This window comes from Trachinotus anak, unplaced genomic scaffold (assembly GCF_046630095.1).
Source record: "Trachinotus anak isolate AG129_WGS33_773 ecotype Australia unplaced genomic scaffold, CSIRO_AGI_Tana_v1 ptg000008l, whole genome shotgun sequence".
Taxonomy (NCBI): domain Eukaryota; kingdom Metazoa; phylum Chordata; class Actinopteri; order Carangiformes; family Carangidae; genus Trachinotus; species Trachinotus anak.
Genome location: NW_027273859.1, coordinates 16580001 through 16597185, shown reverse-complemented (window position 1 = coordinate 16597185; position 17185 = coordinate 16580001). Strand labels below are relative to the sequence as shown.

At 39.9% G+C, this 17185-nt stretch overlaps 1 protein-coding gene across 3 annotated transcripts in view; it reads left to right on the top strand.

Annotated features, from left to right (window-relative positions):
- The window catches only part of pdlim5a (PDZ and LIM domain 5a), a 60777-nt gene that overhangs the window by 8022 nt on the left and 35570 nt on the right, over positions 1-17185 (top strand). For all 3 annotated transcript variants that reach the window (XM_071483096.1, XM_071483094.1, XM_071483095.1), the window contains one exon: positions 6401-6552. In XM_071483096.1, the coding sequence (XP_071339197.1) occupies positions 6401-6552 (152 nt within the window). The remainder of the gene's footprint in view (positions 1-6400; positions 6553-17185) is intronic.

Genomic DNA, 17185 nt, shown 5'->3' with positions numbered 1-17185 from the left:
CCCAGCACAAGCAAGGGAAGAAGAAGGCAGCTGATATGTAAACAGGTAACACATTTTTTTTTTAAATGGGCTCTGCGAATGCTTTATGATGAAAGAAATGCATTTCACAAGTTATTGCAAGCACTGCATTGTCTTAATTTGACAACTAATCCATGGGACATATCCATGGGAATAGACACTGCGCTGACTTTGCAGCACAATGTTAAACATTAGCCTTGTCATTGTTAGTGAAAAGATTACTTTGAAACTCCATATCAGAAGAATTATTTGGTTTTACTCTGTCATGGGTGTAATCATATCAGGGGAAAGCAGCTGAATCTTAATAATGCTTGTCAGCTCGTATCAGAAGGCGGGAAGCTGCTTGTAAGCATTGTAGATCTGCAGGCTCTCATTCTTGTGTGCAAAGTTTTATGTTTAATGTGTACAATGTGTTTTTGTGGGTTTGGCAGCTGTGCTATCTATGGGAGCTCAACCCGATATAGCCTTTTCTTATTAGGGTCTCTAGCATTAACATACAAGTCAGGCAGTGATTATTGGACACCGCTGCGCACACAGCTTTAGGGAAAGAAAAAAACCTTATTTTCAGATGCTTTCATTAGATTGAAAATATGTGTGTGTTAGTGTGCCAGCATAGGGGTGTGCTTGCCTGGGTACACATGCACATGTGCTAACGCACTGTACGCATATACTGTTACAGGAATTTTCAGTCATTTAGACAGAGCCACTAGTGGGCTGAGGCCCCTTAAAAACTTGCTGTATAACATTATATTGATTCTAACTGGGAGTTGGAGCGCTGCCTTTTCTATAAAGAATATGATCTATTTTATATTGGTGTAATCATGTTTGGCATACTCACACTGTAAATTCACTTTTGGGTTTTGTATTGATATCTGACTAGCCTGCAGTAAGGTGGACTGTATGTTTCTATACATTAGTATTGCATCAGACTTTGGATTAACCCGTCTGTTCATCATTTTCCAGAACTTGACTTGTAAACCTCAAGCAATCAGTCAGCCAGCAGCAGGCTACTTCTAAAAGATGGCTGTGACGTGCTCTCATTCTAACAGTTGAGAAGGATGAGTGGATTCTGTCAGATGATCCTCTTTCATGTGTTTCCATGATGCTGCTGACATAACTGCTTGATTTACTTCATTCAGGGCCATAAATAGCAAATGAAATGTTACCCAACGCATTTTACTAAGTGTTGCTGATGGATCCATACAAGTGGGTTGAGCCCCTGCTTCTGTCTAATGCACTTTCTTAATCTTCCCATTTCTCTTTGCTAACTTCGTTCTGTCACTGTACCTCTTTCATAAATCTCACTTACGGGTATATTTCTTCCAATCCTCTCCAACTACTCTTCATTCTGTCTGTGCTGCTTCATATAACTTTTTTATTGTTATTTTTGCTGTTTTCTGTGTTGCTAAGAGATCAGAGCACTGCAGTTGTCATCTTATTTTCCTGCACACTTCATTTTAACATCCCTGTTGTGGTTATAAGTGAGGAGCTGGCCAATAAGTAATAAGGTTGTTGATAAAATTTTATATTGATAGAAAAATGTTACGCAAGGGTTTTTGGAAAATTTTCCGAAAATTACAATTTCCCACATGCAACACAGGAACATTTCCTGACATGAAGCATCACATTAAAAGATATCGTAATGTCTTGTCCTAACGCAGCAAGGTTGAAGTGAAATAAATATTTCTGAAGGCTGACATATGGAAGCAGCTTTTGTTGATGTGTGAGTGAGGTAATTGTGTCTCCTGCTCTCAGCTTTTCAGTCATAGCGTGACATGAACCATTTGCCTGTCATCTCTGTCACTCCTTGTGCTGAAAGCAGCCATTATTCAAAGCTCTTCAACTAGTCAGTGTTATGCTCAAACCAGACAATGTTGCAGCACTCCAGCAAACCTTTATTGCTTTGTGTGGAAACTAGATTTTCTTTCTAAGCACTTAAATCAGGCAGCATATGTGTTGAAAATTGACATAGCTGGAAGCACAATGGCAAGTTCATATGTGCCGGCTTTAATGCACTGCACGTGTGTTTCTGATTCTTTTGAATAAGTGATGACACAAGTATTGACCCTTTCGCTTTGCATGAATATATGATGAGGCAGGGGAATTTTACACAAAGTTAGTGTATGATGGAAATACAGAATATCAAGGATGATACAACTTGAAACAACAACGACTTGAAAACCACCGGCTTTTACCCTCATAAAGTTGGTTAACTTAAAAAATGCCATTTATGCATCTAGCAGAGCAACATTAGCATTTATTTAGAGGTATGTTTGTGAGTGATTCTCCTCCCAGGGAAAATTACAGCATCAGTCATTTTAGCAAGTGCCTCAAAATAGTGCTGCACAAGTAATCAAAATATAATTCAAATTGCAATATAGCCAGAGCTGTTGTACCATAAACTTTGTGTTGCTACAGAGATGCCTCGGCCTACAAATCATAATCTCCAGATGTAAGGGAACATGCAACAAAAATCATCAACATCATTGTAAAATTTTTGTGAAAATGAAATGCAAAAACAATAATTCCATCTAAAATCATGACCCATATCGCAATTGTAGTATCTGCTGAAATAATGTGGTTTTTTTTTTGTTTTGTTTTTTTTGCGTATGCTTTAGCCCTACCCCAAAACAAGCTGTGTTTAAGTGTTGTGTTGAAGTGACAAAGCCATCAAGTGGTTGTAGGAATTATGACTCAAATTCATTTGGAGCAAAGTAAGAAGAAACAATAATGTCTGGCCACCTCATTAATGTAAGCACAATGTTCACTCTCCTTTTTAGCATTTGATCCATATAGAAAATCTCTGACAGAGCTTGCTTATCAGTGGGCGTTTCTGTCTGCTCATACATCTTCTGCATGCAGGCTTTTTCTGGCCACTCTAGCCTCTGTTCTCATTGGTGTAAATCCAAATTGTGAGGTTAACAAGACCCAGTCTGACAGGACCAAGGGGAAAGGAAATGTCTATTCTCTTCTCATCTGTTTTAGTTTTCTCTGTTTTGGGATGTTTGTGTTGGTGGTGGATTATTAATATAAATTGTGGTCATGTGTTAACTGATGTCCCCGCACATTTGGAAGCACTGCTCAGCTGCTGCCCGGGGTTGTGCTTCAACATACAGTACATGTACTGTATGTGTGTGTGTGTGTGTATTCTGCGTATATTGTCCTCAGTCCAGTGGATATATGCTTTGTGTTAAAGCTGCTGTTTTCTGCCATTGACAAAGCAACAAAGCCATAAATCAAATACTCTGGGAAACTTTAAGTGTTTGGTTTCTTGCATAGGCAAGGCAGATTAGTTTTCTGTTTCTGATTTTCTCAATGATTTGTTGCTCTCTCTTTGATATGAAAATTGAAACTACTTTGAGCTCTGAAATCTTTTTAATCAAAGTGATTGAAAACAAATGTTTGCTTTTGGAACCAGATCTCCTACCAGAAAGACAAAATTCCTTGAGACTTATATTGAATCAAGACATTTTTAAATACAGATTAGATACTTACAGCACAAATTAAAATGTTTTTCATCTCTTTCTGATTTATGTTCTCCTGCTCAAAATCAGTTGAACTCTCTTGTATGGATGCAGTTTACTTTGGCGCAGAGGGAAACAGAGCAGTGTTTCATGAGTTCGGGTGAGTGTTTCTCTATGTATGTGGAGAGAGAGGCAGCATTTGTGTGGGTAAGGGGCAGGAACGGAGCACTAATTGGGGAAAACATATAATTGAACATTTTGTGGTGAGAGTTTGGTCCATAATAGTGCCAGAGTGGTTAGCATGAACACACCCCTGGAAATGGGTCCAAATGTACAGAAGAAAGAGCCCACAGATTCAAAGTACCAAGTAGAAGTTTTTTTCTCTTCTTTCCCTCTCTCTCTCCTCTCCTTTGCGTCCACGCAATTTTAATCAATGTCAAGTCGATCCCTTATTCCCCTCTTCTTCCTGCCCTCTGTGGTTGTGAGTGGTGGTGAGCGATGTTGCGTGTGTTGGGATAATATGACTATAAAAGGTTGGGGCCACAGAGCCTTAACACTAATCCGGGTGCAGAGCCTCTTTTATTAGCCCTGCCTGTGTCTGTCTGTCTGTCTTGTGTGTGTGTGTGTGTGTGTGTGTGTGTGTGTGGGCGGGTGGATGAGAGACATATATAGAGGCAAAGGAAATAGACAGAGAGGGGGATGTAACGCACCAAAGATGTCTCTGGATCTAAAGCCTTGTTACACTTCCTCATCCTCCAGTGTCACTTCACATTCGTTAGAAACACATTTTCTTATGGAGCCACCAAATTCAATAGCTGCACTTGAAGTGATATATGGTGGGTAGAGCCACTTCACGAACAACCATAAAAGTGATCTGTGTGTGCATGTGTGTGTTCAGTGAAGTGGTCTGTGTGGTTCTTTTCAGGGTGTCAAAAGAAAAAAATGACCTCACTCCCCTTTGGACACGCTTGGACCGTGTGTGTGACCAAGAATGGTCAGAACTACCGCTGCAAAGTGCTTTTATTCTCTAAGAACAATAAACAATATCCAAGTGCCATTTTATTAACAATGACACAAAAACACAAAAACAAGCTGTTTTGCTGCTGTATGCTCATTGCATATCAATAATTGTTATGAGAGGAAGTTGTTATAGTAATACCTTCATGTTGTTCCCACATACAGTGCTTTGGCGTCATGGGAAAAAGACAAGAGATAGAGAGTGTAACATCAGACACACATTCCCAAATTTGTCACTCTCCTCCCTCAGCCTGCCGATAAGAGGGACTCTGGCTTATATGACACATGCTAACACAGTGTGTTGCCTTTTCTGTGGGCTGCAGGAATTAAATGGAAAATCAGTTGTTTCTCCTTTTTTCTTCATTTGTGCCATCGTTACATACAAATTTTGTCTGTCTCATGTGTGTAAATCTACTTGGAAAACACTTTAACTTTACCGAGGAGGAAACGAGGCTAGCACAATGCACAAAAATAGAGAACACATAATTACACATTTAATCTAATTTGATTTTATTTTGGTGTGGATTCAAGCCAATTTATGTGCCTGTTAAATGCTTAGTTGCCACGCAACTGTTCTCCAACACTTGTTTACAAAATATGTTGAGCATTGCTCACAAATAAATGGACAACAAAGCCAGTTGTGAGTGGAAAATGTTATAATTGTTCCCCCTGAGTAATTATAATTATATATTCAACATTACTGACAAGAATAGAGTTGATACAGCACAGGATTTGTGCATGTTGAAGCCCTGTTGAACAGCAGGGTTGGTATTAAATACCAGGCCTGCGGTTCGACATGAGTTCTTTTGTGTGGCTTGAATCTGTTTCAAATTAACCAGCTTCCTCCAGAGTGGAAGTGCAGCAATTACACTTTGTTTGGATGCTGATATTTAAAGCATCCCTCAAAAATCATGAAAGACACTGAAAACAAGAGACAAGAGAAATGGAGTGTATGCATATTTTATGATGTGTGCAAACTGAGAGATGTCTGGCTTGTAATTGTTGTTTCCACAAAGCCCATAAAGCTGGTATGTGTCTCGACCATGTAGTGTCCCATTAGCTATTTGTCACCTTTTTAACAGCATGTTGTACGGAGAATAATGCCATAATTACTTTTTATTAGGACTAGATTCACTTTACTTGATCTTTATTGTAACAGTAAAGTATGTGTCAGGATAAGCTTCATTTATTTGCTTGAAGCAGATGCAGACATTACTAAACAGCAGCATTGTAACTTCTTCGTTACACTGTTGCTGTTGCTCTAAACTCTAAAAAATGTCCTGCACTACGTCAACTTCCATATGCTGCATTCATGAAGGTTTAGCTTTCAGTTCATCGTTGCTGCATTTGTTGTGATGTAATTTAAAATTCAATATTTACTCAACCAACATGCATCAAAATGTCATGTTTGGCCATTTAGCTTTCTGTTACATCCTCAGTGCATGTATGTTGATAAAAGAAAAATCATTTTGTCTTCATTTTGATTAAACAACTTACCAATAATAAATGGCTACATGATGAAAAGTAGTGGAAAAGTAGTGGATCTGTTTTCTCACGCATTGTGTTAAGAGACTTTTTGAACATTTCTCTTTTCTCTAACAAGCTGTAAGCCCAACATCACAGCGGGTCATAAAGAAAAAACAAAAGTAACTTAAAGAGAAGAAGTTTCCTGCTGTTAAACACACATCAGTGGATGTACAGTAGACCCTCCATCATGTGGTAAAGAACCAGGCCTTTCATTAGCTTTGCCCAAATACTTTTGCTATGGAATGAATCCATAAATCTTGTGATAACTACAGAGTCGATGTGAAGCTCCGACATCACCTTAACTCACCCTCCTGTTTAATAATCCTAACTGTGACGTTGCTGGTGATAAATTACACTGTTTGTGGTTTTTGCAGTTGACGGATGGTGGGAAGGCAGCTAAGGCTGGTATGGCTGTTGGCGACATGGTTTTGTCCATTGACGGCATCACCACAGACGGCATGAACCACCTGGAGGCCCAAAACAAGATCAAGAGCTGCGCTGACAACCTCAGCCTCACCCTGCAGAAGTAAGCCATGACCTCACACTGTGTGTGCATGTGTGTCTGTAACCAAGCCACTTCACTTAACAATGATTTAACGTGTGAATGTGAGCAGGTAGCCGTTTATCTTGAGTGACAACACAGGATCCATACATTCCCCTTGAAACCCTCCCAAACAACCCATCTCTGCGTCAAATTTAAAACCCATGCTTCCCCTTTCAACTCCAGACATCCCGCATTCAGGCAGATGTTCAGTGTTGTTGTAGGAGTTAATCTTAGCTCTAACACACAGCAGCACTATTAGTTCTGCCTGATCTCCCACTCCCTAGAGGAAAGAGGAATCACTGAAATCACATCGAGAGCATCACACATGTGGACCACCCCCTCTTCCCCACGGCCTACTCATCACTTTTTGGTTGAATCCCGGTGTACAGTGGAGCTGATTTATCACAAGCAGTTGTGTTACAGTGTGTGCGTGTGTGCATTTGTCTTGCTTCATATTGGTTCGCATGTGGTATGAATTGTCTGGTTCTTTGGCAGCACTTGTAGGCATATGTGTGTTTTTATTCAAACGCCGTGAGACATTGTGCTTTTGGATACAAGATCATGAAAGAAAGAGCCGATTTACAGTATATGGGGCATACACAGGTAGAACGTGATGAATGTATTTTGTTACACATGAAATCAAGTAGTAAAATGCTCAGTTTGCTTTTCATTGTGTTTTCGTTGTATTGCTTCATCTTTGCCTGTCTCCGTGTCTTGATTTCACATTCTGTCCTCTCTTGATGACTTTTCATCTTTCTTTCACCCCTCCCCTCATTTAAGGCTAACGGAGCATGTCCTTTAATTTGAGTCCAAATGATGACAGACTGAAGATGTTTACTTTTGCTGGAGTGTGGCAGAGAACACACGCTATCACAAGGCTCAATGTAACTCAAGGTCAGCATGTAGGTTTCTGGGTGTGTGTGCGTGTTACTGTGAGTGGAAGACATCCATGGTCAAACTCTTTTTCATAATGAGGAAAACAGGCCTCAACACTTGGCTATAGGTCATTAGATAGATAAGTTATTTGTCAAAGTGGGGGTTCATATTCCGATGAACAGCCAAAGTTTTTACACCAAGGAAGGTCACCAGGTTTTGCTGACAGCGACGTGGAAGATATGTGGCCACTTTAACCGAAATTGTTTTTGCAGGAAACAGAAGCAGTCATTTCATTCTTACCAGTAAATTATTTCAAATACACAGTGCAGCACAATCTAAACAAATTCACGAAACACCACACAATGTATCTTACTGATTGATTCTCACAATAATGAGTTTTAAACTGATTAGAGCAAGTGTGGTTTGTACTAAGTGATCCAAGCCCTGGCTCCTGATTTAGAGAGTGAAACAATAGCACACTGCATCACACTGCATCTGCTTATATAGTTTGTCTCCCTAAAGCTGCCTGAAAACATGTGGACAAGTGGAAAACTAATAGCTTCAACATTCCTGTGCTTCATCTGAGGTTTGGCACAGTGAAAAAGTTTGATATGAGAGTGACACTTTGCAAGATTCTTCAGAGCCAGGCGATGGTTAGCTTAGCTTAGCAAAGAAAATAGAAGTGGGGGAAACAGTTATCCAGTCTCTGTCCAAAGGTATGAAAAAAACTGTGCCTAGCCAAGAGATAGTCCAGCACATAACCTCCCCGAGAAACCACAACTTGCTTTGAGCTTTAGAGGTAGCTGCCTGGTAGGCCGATTGTTTTAGTCTGTGGTGGTATTGTCATCGAACTCTCAGTAAGACAGAAAACAAGCATATTTCCCAAAATGTCAAACTCTTCCTTTAACAGTTATCAAGATTTTAATTGCTTACATTTTACAACTGAAGTGACTAACAGAGTTAGGTCTGTCAAAGACTGTTGTTTCTAATTACTTCATTAAGGTGCCAAACTAGCTGCCAAGTGCCAGTGTAACTAAACAGATGTCATGTATGGGTGCACTTGTTTGCGGGACCAGTTATGCAGTATATTTGCTCTGCCTCTCTCTGTGTCTGTGGCAGACTTTAAGGGTTGATTCATGCCCTATTTGAAACACATGGAATGGCTTGTTTCATTAAATGGCGGTATTATATTATTAAGCCTGTGTGACCGGGCAGCCACACTCAGGACAGCTAGCTCCAGCTTCTGGCTTTACTAGGATGCTTTAGGGTCCAGAAGTTTCGCAGTAATCCCTGTGTCTTCTCCAGGCTCAATTTACAGTAAGAAATAAGATCAGTGTTTCATGGTTTCTTTCTGTTTGTTGCTTGGCATTCATTGGCACTGTGAGTTAGACGTACTGTACATTCAAAGCGTGTCATGCCAAGGTCAACATCTGGACTTTAATGGGTTTAGGTGTGTAATGGAAAGAACCAATCTAGTCTCTTGTTTCTGTTAGTTTTCATAGGCATCGCATGCTCCTATTTTCATTTTTCCCCTCTGTCTGTAGATTTTGATTGGGTTTGTCACTGGGTCAGATAGCAAAAGGAATGATAACAGTGAGATGTGTTAACAATGCATGTGGCGTCTCTGTGTGTGTATTTTAAGAGGAGACAGGTTGTTATTCCTTTTCCAAATAAAGGGATGATGGGGAGAAGAGATGGACAGCAGATGTGTGAAGGACAAGAAAAAGAAAAGCAGTAAAGTGAAGTTGTCTCTACAAGAAAAATTTAAACTGACGTATGGCTGAATTTGCCCTGGCTACAATTGTTTTTAAAGATGACATGTCAGATGTAACAAGGGCCAAATTATCCTGGCACTGACCCACCACTCCATCCAGTAAAAAACCTGGAACAGACCTGGAATTTATTAACTGTAAAGTAAAGCCAGATAAATGCATGAATGCAAACACCATGGTTACCAGCGAAATCATCACACACCAACATTTATTTAGCTGTCTGCGAGACTTTCTTAATCTACGGTGGAAAACATATCACAGTAAAGCAGGCAGTGCTGAAATTGTAGGTAACAGGTGCCAAGACAACATCAGTTTGTTGGTGATTCATTCACCCTGGGTTCAAATTTTCAAGATTGTGCCCTGATGAGCAGCATATTAAAGTCTTAGTATCTTTGATATTCTCTGATTCTATTTTACAACCTTCAGATTTTTGGTGTAGGTGCTCTGGCAGTTGCCTTTCAGCTGGATCCCTTGTTAAAAAAAACTTTTTCACATCATGGAGGTTTTCTGTTTTATAGGCAGAAGTCACATACATCAAAGGCTCTTTTATCATTTTCTTTGATCCAAGAACAATTCCCCAATAAATGAGGAACTGGAAGAAGACCAGTCTTTTTTTATCAAGTTTGTGTTTGTAATCTGAAAAAGATCAGAAGGGTCCTGCTTCACTTAGTTTCAGGATGAATATTATACATGCTGAGTTCACAGACATATTGTTCCAGATGTGTGTGTCCTACATCTACGCATATCGAGCTGAACTATATTTAGCAGCAGGAGCAAGTGTCTGGCAATGTGGTGTGTAAATTGAATTACATGGCTGTAAGCCTGACGCTTTACCTTTTGTGAGAGAGAGTGGGTGAGAGATTCTGTAGGCTTTCAGAGATCAGTATCCTTGGTATCGCATACAATGATTTAATTAACTTTAATACAGTTTATTAGCATATTTCTGTAAATCTGTAAATACAGATAGATGCCTGTTTCTCTCAGATTTAATAAAATACGATTCCCACAGACCGGGACCAACGGTAAGGGAATAAATTAGTAATGGTAACTCGTTACTGCTCCAAAATGTTTGTTGTTTTACTTAACAGTTCAGTCTTTGCCTGAGTTTGTCTTCTGTCTAGGAATGCACTTTGTATTGTTCTGTTAACAATAGCTCTCAAAACACAAAGTATTGGTTCACAACCTTTGGAGCCTCAGGGTCTTTCTGTCAAACAGCATCAGTGTGTGTCCAGCTCTCCTGCTAAGAAAGTGAGGTAGAAAGACTGAAAGAAACAGAAAACAGGAATGACGGAAGGATGGAAAAAGCTAAAAGAAGTGGAGGGAGGCAAATGGAACTAACAACATGCCAAAGAGATGAAAGAGAGACAGATAAACTATGGATCACCCTGCTTGATGGCACCAGGGAGAATGTTAAAACATTACTGCTCCACGTTTAGTTTCTTAAATGTTCCTGAAGTTTTACTATGAATACTGACGCACGGCTGTAGAAAAAATGCAGTCGAGTTTCTGGGAATTTCTTTTTTCACTGAATAATATTTCCGTTCTTATCTTCAGTGTCAAACTGAATTTTATTTGATGAGACCAATAAAAATGACCAATATCTTGTTTGTTATATGGACTGTTTTACTTTGATGGAGATATCAGACATATGTGGAGCACATGTGTCCATAACATATGCACACACATGCACACATATATATACACACACACACACAACTAGACTGTCAAAAAGCTCTTTGGTTAGGTTTTGGTACATTCTGCTGAATCTGGTTGGTGCAGGTGGTTGTTTTAATTGTTGATTAGTCTGCTGATTATTTTCTTGATTTATCATTTAGTCTGTGAAACCTGAAAAAAAAAACAAAAACAAAAAAAAAAAAATGCCTATCTCAACTTCCCAAACTGACTACTTGTTGTGTTTGACCATGAGTCCAAAACCACAATATATTTCATTTACTGTCATATATCAGGGAGCGAAATGGCATATCCTCATGTATAAGATTCTAGGGCCAGCAAATATTCACTAGTGTTTGCATCAAAAATTATTATTGGTTATCAAAATAGTTGTTGGTTAATCCTGCAATCAACCAATTGTTGCAGCTTCAACAAAGCGAGACAGAAAGTTATGTGAATGGTAGGAGGAACAGGAAAACTGACTAGGTCAAGCAGAGATGTGTTTTTACTGTTAGGACTGAGGGGGCTGTATTGGGAAATGATAAAGGATGAGGGTGGGGATTTTGAAAGAAAATATGGGAAGGAGAGAAGACAGGAAAGAGGAAATAAACAAAGACAGGAATGGAGACTGAGAAATTGACATCTGCAATGAAATGGAAGAATAGATATGGAAGTGAAGTTTGAAAACAGGGTGGAAGTGAAAGCTCAGTGAGTGGAGTCACATTTGGAAGTGTCAGAGGAATTACAAAAGCAGAAGGACATTTCCTTCTTGCTGATGGCTTTGTCCTGAAGCTGTCCCACTAGTATAATGCAATCACAACATTTCAACACTTAAATTAGGCCCTGTGCCGATAAAATTATTCTCTGTAGAGGTACACCAAAGTATTAAACCATTCATTTCAACCAATCATACCGTGCCTCAACAAAACCACCTTTGTGTTTCAGTGTTATGAACTGCCAGTGTCTGGCTAAATGTTTTATTCCCCACAGTGAAGTCTGGTCGAAGCCCATTTGACTATTTAATGGGCCCTCTGTGTGTGTGTGTGTGTGTGTGTGTGTGTGTGTGTGTGTGTGTGTGTGTGTGTGTGTGTGTATATGTGTGAGTATTTTTCACTAGTAATGGCACCGTCTCAAGGTCTTGATGTGTTTGTGGGAGTTAAAGAGTAGAAACCAAGACACGGTTGACCCGATGTACTCACCCACATACACGTAGGCACATCACAGTACACAGCAAATGAAATGAAGCCATGGTTTGAATAAACAAACTATCACGCAAAGAAGAAAGGTTTTGAGGCAGCTTTTGTGTTGTGCTGAGTTAATTGGTTCCACTTCTCTTTTTATCAGAGTGGAGATCTCCTCCTGTTGAAAGGACCTCAACCAGGATAATTACAGAGTTTGACTAGCCTTTTCTTTGTGACTGAGTGTCTCTATGGTGGAGTCCCCACATGCATTTATAATAGTGAGATCTTGTGCATTCATGTAGAAAGCCACAAGGACAGGCCATATTAAGTCATGGATAAACACAATTAGTCTGGATTGCTATGCGGTGGTGTTGGTGTTTTACAGTGGTGGCACTGATTTACACACTCTCCTCCACGTGCACAAATGCACACATCAGTTATCAAGAAAGTTTAGCTCACCTCAGCACTCTGTATCATGACATTAATTTGCGCTCCCCAGTGGCAGAAGAACAATAGTGGAAATGCTGATTATTTTTTGCAGGGAGTATGGTACACGTTAATGTTTTCTCCTAGCAAACACAGTGCATACAAACTTAAGCAGGCACACACAGGCAGGCACACACACAGATCTCACACTGGCAGCTGCTTCAGTTATTTTGAGTCTGGAAGTTGGCAAGGGGTTGGGTGACGGAAGTTTATGTAGGGTTGTGGTATATGTTTTCATTTTGTTTACCTTGTGTTCTGTGAATAGAGACAACGAGATCCCTGGGTTATACGTGCATATGCTGATGCTTGTGCGCAGACACGTGTCCAACAAACACAGGCACACGCATGTGCATTGATGATGTTAGTTTACCTTAGTGTGGTGCTGCAGAGTGTACCCCTGGTATATAGGTATAGGTCAAGTGCCTAGTTACTGGATATTCAAAGCACAAAGTTTGATGTAATTTTTTTCTTTAAAATGTATCGATGTAGATTCCTATTTCAGATCAGTTGTTGATGATTTAATTATCCTCACAATGAAATCTGAAATTGGCTGTGTGCACATTCCTAACTAATAGCCTCTCAACCTATCAGAAACATGAGAGAGTGCCACTTACATCATTGGTCATTTGATGTATGGGAGGTATGGGTCAGTTACCTGTTTGTAGGCAAGACTGGTAATGTAATCAAATGATCTATTGCCTGTTTTTAGTTTACCCTTTGAAATGAAACCTAGTATGGACGGCATGCTTACTTGGAACTGACCTGCGTGTAACAAGAACAGCATGTTTAAACAGGCCTGGCCTTGAAGGAGAGAGATAATTGGATTCCCTATTTACAAAAAACTGGAGGGACCATGCTTTTACAAAAAATACATGTAAACATTTTGCCTGCTGAAATGTTTCAGAGCAAAGAATGACAACCCCCTATGAAGGGGGACACAGGTGTGAATGGAAAAAAACATTCATCACAGTGATCCACAAAAAGTTTTGTTGAAAACTTAAGAACCCCTGATCTAAAGTTGTAGTTCCCATCTTTATGTGAAGGTGATGCCTTATCTTAACTCAGGTGGTAATGGAACCTCCTGTTAGAACAGTGCAGCATGTCACGTCTGAGTTGTTAGGCGTGAAATGTTTTATTCTTTTGTCTATTTTATGCTTTGATCAGAAAGCAGACAGCAGAGATGGCAGTAAATGAGGGCTAGAGAGACAGGAATGATATGCAAAAGTCTCAGGGTCAGAGGCAAAGCTGTGATGTTGTGGTGCCTCCGCCTTAACTCCCAAGCCACCAGGGTGCTTCTTTTCCAATTCCTAAAATTATTGTACTGTAAATACTGTTTGTTATCAGGTAAATGTGTTTGGTCTGGAAGCTGATGGAGCTCAGAAGGACAGGGTTGGCTTTTTTATGCACAGTACCTCCACATTCTCACTTTGTTCGCACTGGCTTTACCGATATTGCTTTCACACTGCTAAATAAATATTAAAAAATGTGTCACATACTGATAAAACAAGGATATTAATTCCCTGAACAGTTAGAACTTCTAAGACTTGTAATGTAGATGCAGAAATTCACAGCTCTATGCAAATCCTCTTTTCTAATAGACACTCTCTGTGCAGCTGCCATTGCCACTTACTCAGCTCTGATATTTGCCAAAGATGTTCCAAAGCCAAGAGTGGTAAACTGGGTTCACCTGTCTCCGTCTTTCACTGCTCCCTAGTATTTGCCAAAGATCATCTAAAGCTGATGGCCATCGTGTCTTGCAAGGCATGTAGTATTCACCAGTAATATCCTAATACTACGAGAATGCAGCTACAGCTAAACACACCTGTCTCTGCCTGTCTTCTGCTAGTCTGTTGTTTTTGCCAAAGAAAATACAAATCCCAAGAACATTAGGGGTCTGTGAAGGTAGCCCATAGATATTTTGAGGCCAAGAACACTGTGTTAAGCTCATCTGTCTCAGCTTTTTTAATTCTTCTCCCCTATTTGCCAAATATATCTTACAGTAAGCCAAGAGCTCTCATCTTCTCGTCTTTAGGCCAGCCAGCACTGTTGAACAATACCCAAATGGGCAGCTGGAGCAGTGTAAAGAGTCATCTGGACTGATTAAGAGAAAAATAATAATTGCTATAAGTGGGTTTCAGGGTGTAAGGCGCAGTCAGAACATAAACTATACACTCAGCAGTTTTGTTCCAAATAAAATAAGCTTCTAATTACAGTTATAAATGACTTTATAATAAATTGCAATCAACATGTTTTGAAACACAATACACTCCCAGACATTGTTTGCCATCTGCTCTTATAGTTCTCACGTTAAGTTTTAAGCCTTCTCTGTTATCAGTTCAGTTTGGCTGGGACATGTTTAAATTCAGCCAGATGACTCACTGTGTATAACTTTTTGTTACATAATCAGATGACACCATGTTCAGCTCAGGCAGAGGTTATAATCCTAAGGAGCACGTGTAGTTTTGAATGTGCTATATTGGTGTTTCTTACCAGCACAACATACTGCATGTTAATAAATATACCGTATGTATAAATATTTAAGATGCAGGGGTGTACACATTGACATTCTAGTGTGTACCTTGTTCCCAGTCACCCCTCCCTGACCTTTTTTCCCACTATTTCCACTTTCTTCATGCTCATCTGTTGAAAATGCTATGATTTTATAGTGGAAAAAGGAACCTGAAGAAATTCCATAACTTCAGGTATTTGTTCAATATCAGAGCCAGGATCATTTTATGATCACTGCTGTAGCACTGTCACATAGGTTTCTAAGATATCTGACTCAGTGCCATTCAGAGAACATCTGGAGGGCAGTGTGTGAGAGCCAGACAGAGAGGGAGCAAGAAATGGGCCAAGTAAACAGAAACAGAAAGTTGGACACCGAACGCTGAATCAAAAATAAGATGAAAAAAAATAGAATTAAGGAAAATAAATGTAAGCCAGTAAATCTTGCGTATCTGTGAGTGAATCTGTCTAAGTGATACTGACACCCATCGATATCCATCACCCTCTCAGCCGACCGAAGGCCAGATGTTGAATATGGAAAACCCTTCCTGGTCCAGCTGTGGATCATTTTGATGGGCAGGCTGTCTCAGCGCTGAGTGCTGGACCCAGCTGGAATGCTGTCTCTTTACCATGTCTTCCTTTCTTCTGCTTGATGTACTGTGTTGTTTCTTTTTTTGCTGCCTTAAGAAAATAAATTTGAGCTGCCAGAGAGAAAAGAAGAAGCTGTAAATTAGACAGTACTACAATTCTCTCTCTTTCTCCCTTTCTCACTCAAACATACATTTTACACAGATCCCTTCCACTGTTTATTCAGCCCATTTGGAGACCCCCCCCCCCCGCCCTCCAGAATCATGCAGATGTCTTCATGATCCAGTTTGGGCCCCCCAGTACCACTGGTTTTCCTTACAGAGCCCCAACATGTATTCACTTTGCCTTCAAGCCAGAGATTCCTAAAGTCCTCCTGCCCAGGACCCACAATGCAATCTTCATCTGAGCCTCATGAAATCACACCAGGGCTTTGGCTGTGTTGGGTTCAACCTGTGTTGTGTAATTTGAATAAGTTAGACGGCTCTGACCTTGTTTAATCCAGATTTGCTCAGGGGATCAGTCTGGTGTTTCTCTGCTCCTCAAGTTGTATGGTTCTAGTTGAGATTGTCATAGTTTGTTTGTCAATCAGCTGCAGTGAGAAGGATAGCCCACTTTTGTGATTTCTATAAATGTTTTGATCGCAGAGTGGAATTGTCTTGTATGTATTTCGCAAACAGGATGGCTACACTCCAGTTCCGGTCCATGGAGTCGTTAGTTTGTTCAATTACACTTAAAATCGTTTAAATGATGATGGCAATGTTCAGTGTGGGAGTTGCCATGAAGTGAGCAAAGAAGCATGACAGGAACATTATCAGGTCAAGAATCATTAACAATGAGAAAACAGCACTTTCAACGCAGCGTGCTTGGGTGTGTGCTGAGAAAAATACTGTGGAAATTTAGGGGTATTTGTGTTTTGCTCTTTGTGTATGACTGCATGCCAACGTGTACTTGCCTGTCCCCGTGTCTGTGTGTCTTTCTTAACACCTCCATGTGAGCTCCTCTGTTTATATGTACAATTTTACTTCTTGGTCAGTCTGCTGTGAAACAAAGCTGTAAAAGTTTAAATTAGATTTCAAAAGACAACACACGACTCCGGTCCTCCCATCTACTGTTTTACTGCCCCGTGACTCCAGAGACAGAGCAGGCAGCAAGACCATCTTACTCCTGTGGACACTACCATTAAACCAAACAGTTGAATTACACTTTTATGTAAAAAGAAAACATCTGTCCTCTGCCTTTAAAAGATATATTTTTGCATGAATGTAATGTTTCATAAAATGACTTTTATGATCTTTGGAAGAAGAATTACATGCCATAATAGTACCCAGACGGTTCATCTGTTTTACTACCCAAAATTATATAGAAGTTTGGTGTGCCACTCGATGTATATGTAAGAACAGTAACTCTTCTGTTTTGATGTTGTAAAAAATTCCATACAGCACATGACATTGAACTTTCTTGTCTCAAATATATCTCTTTTCCATCCCTGTTCTTTAATTTTAATGCACTTCATGTCCTCCATTGTCCAAACTCAAT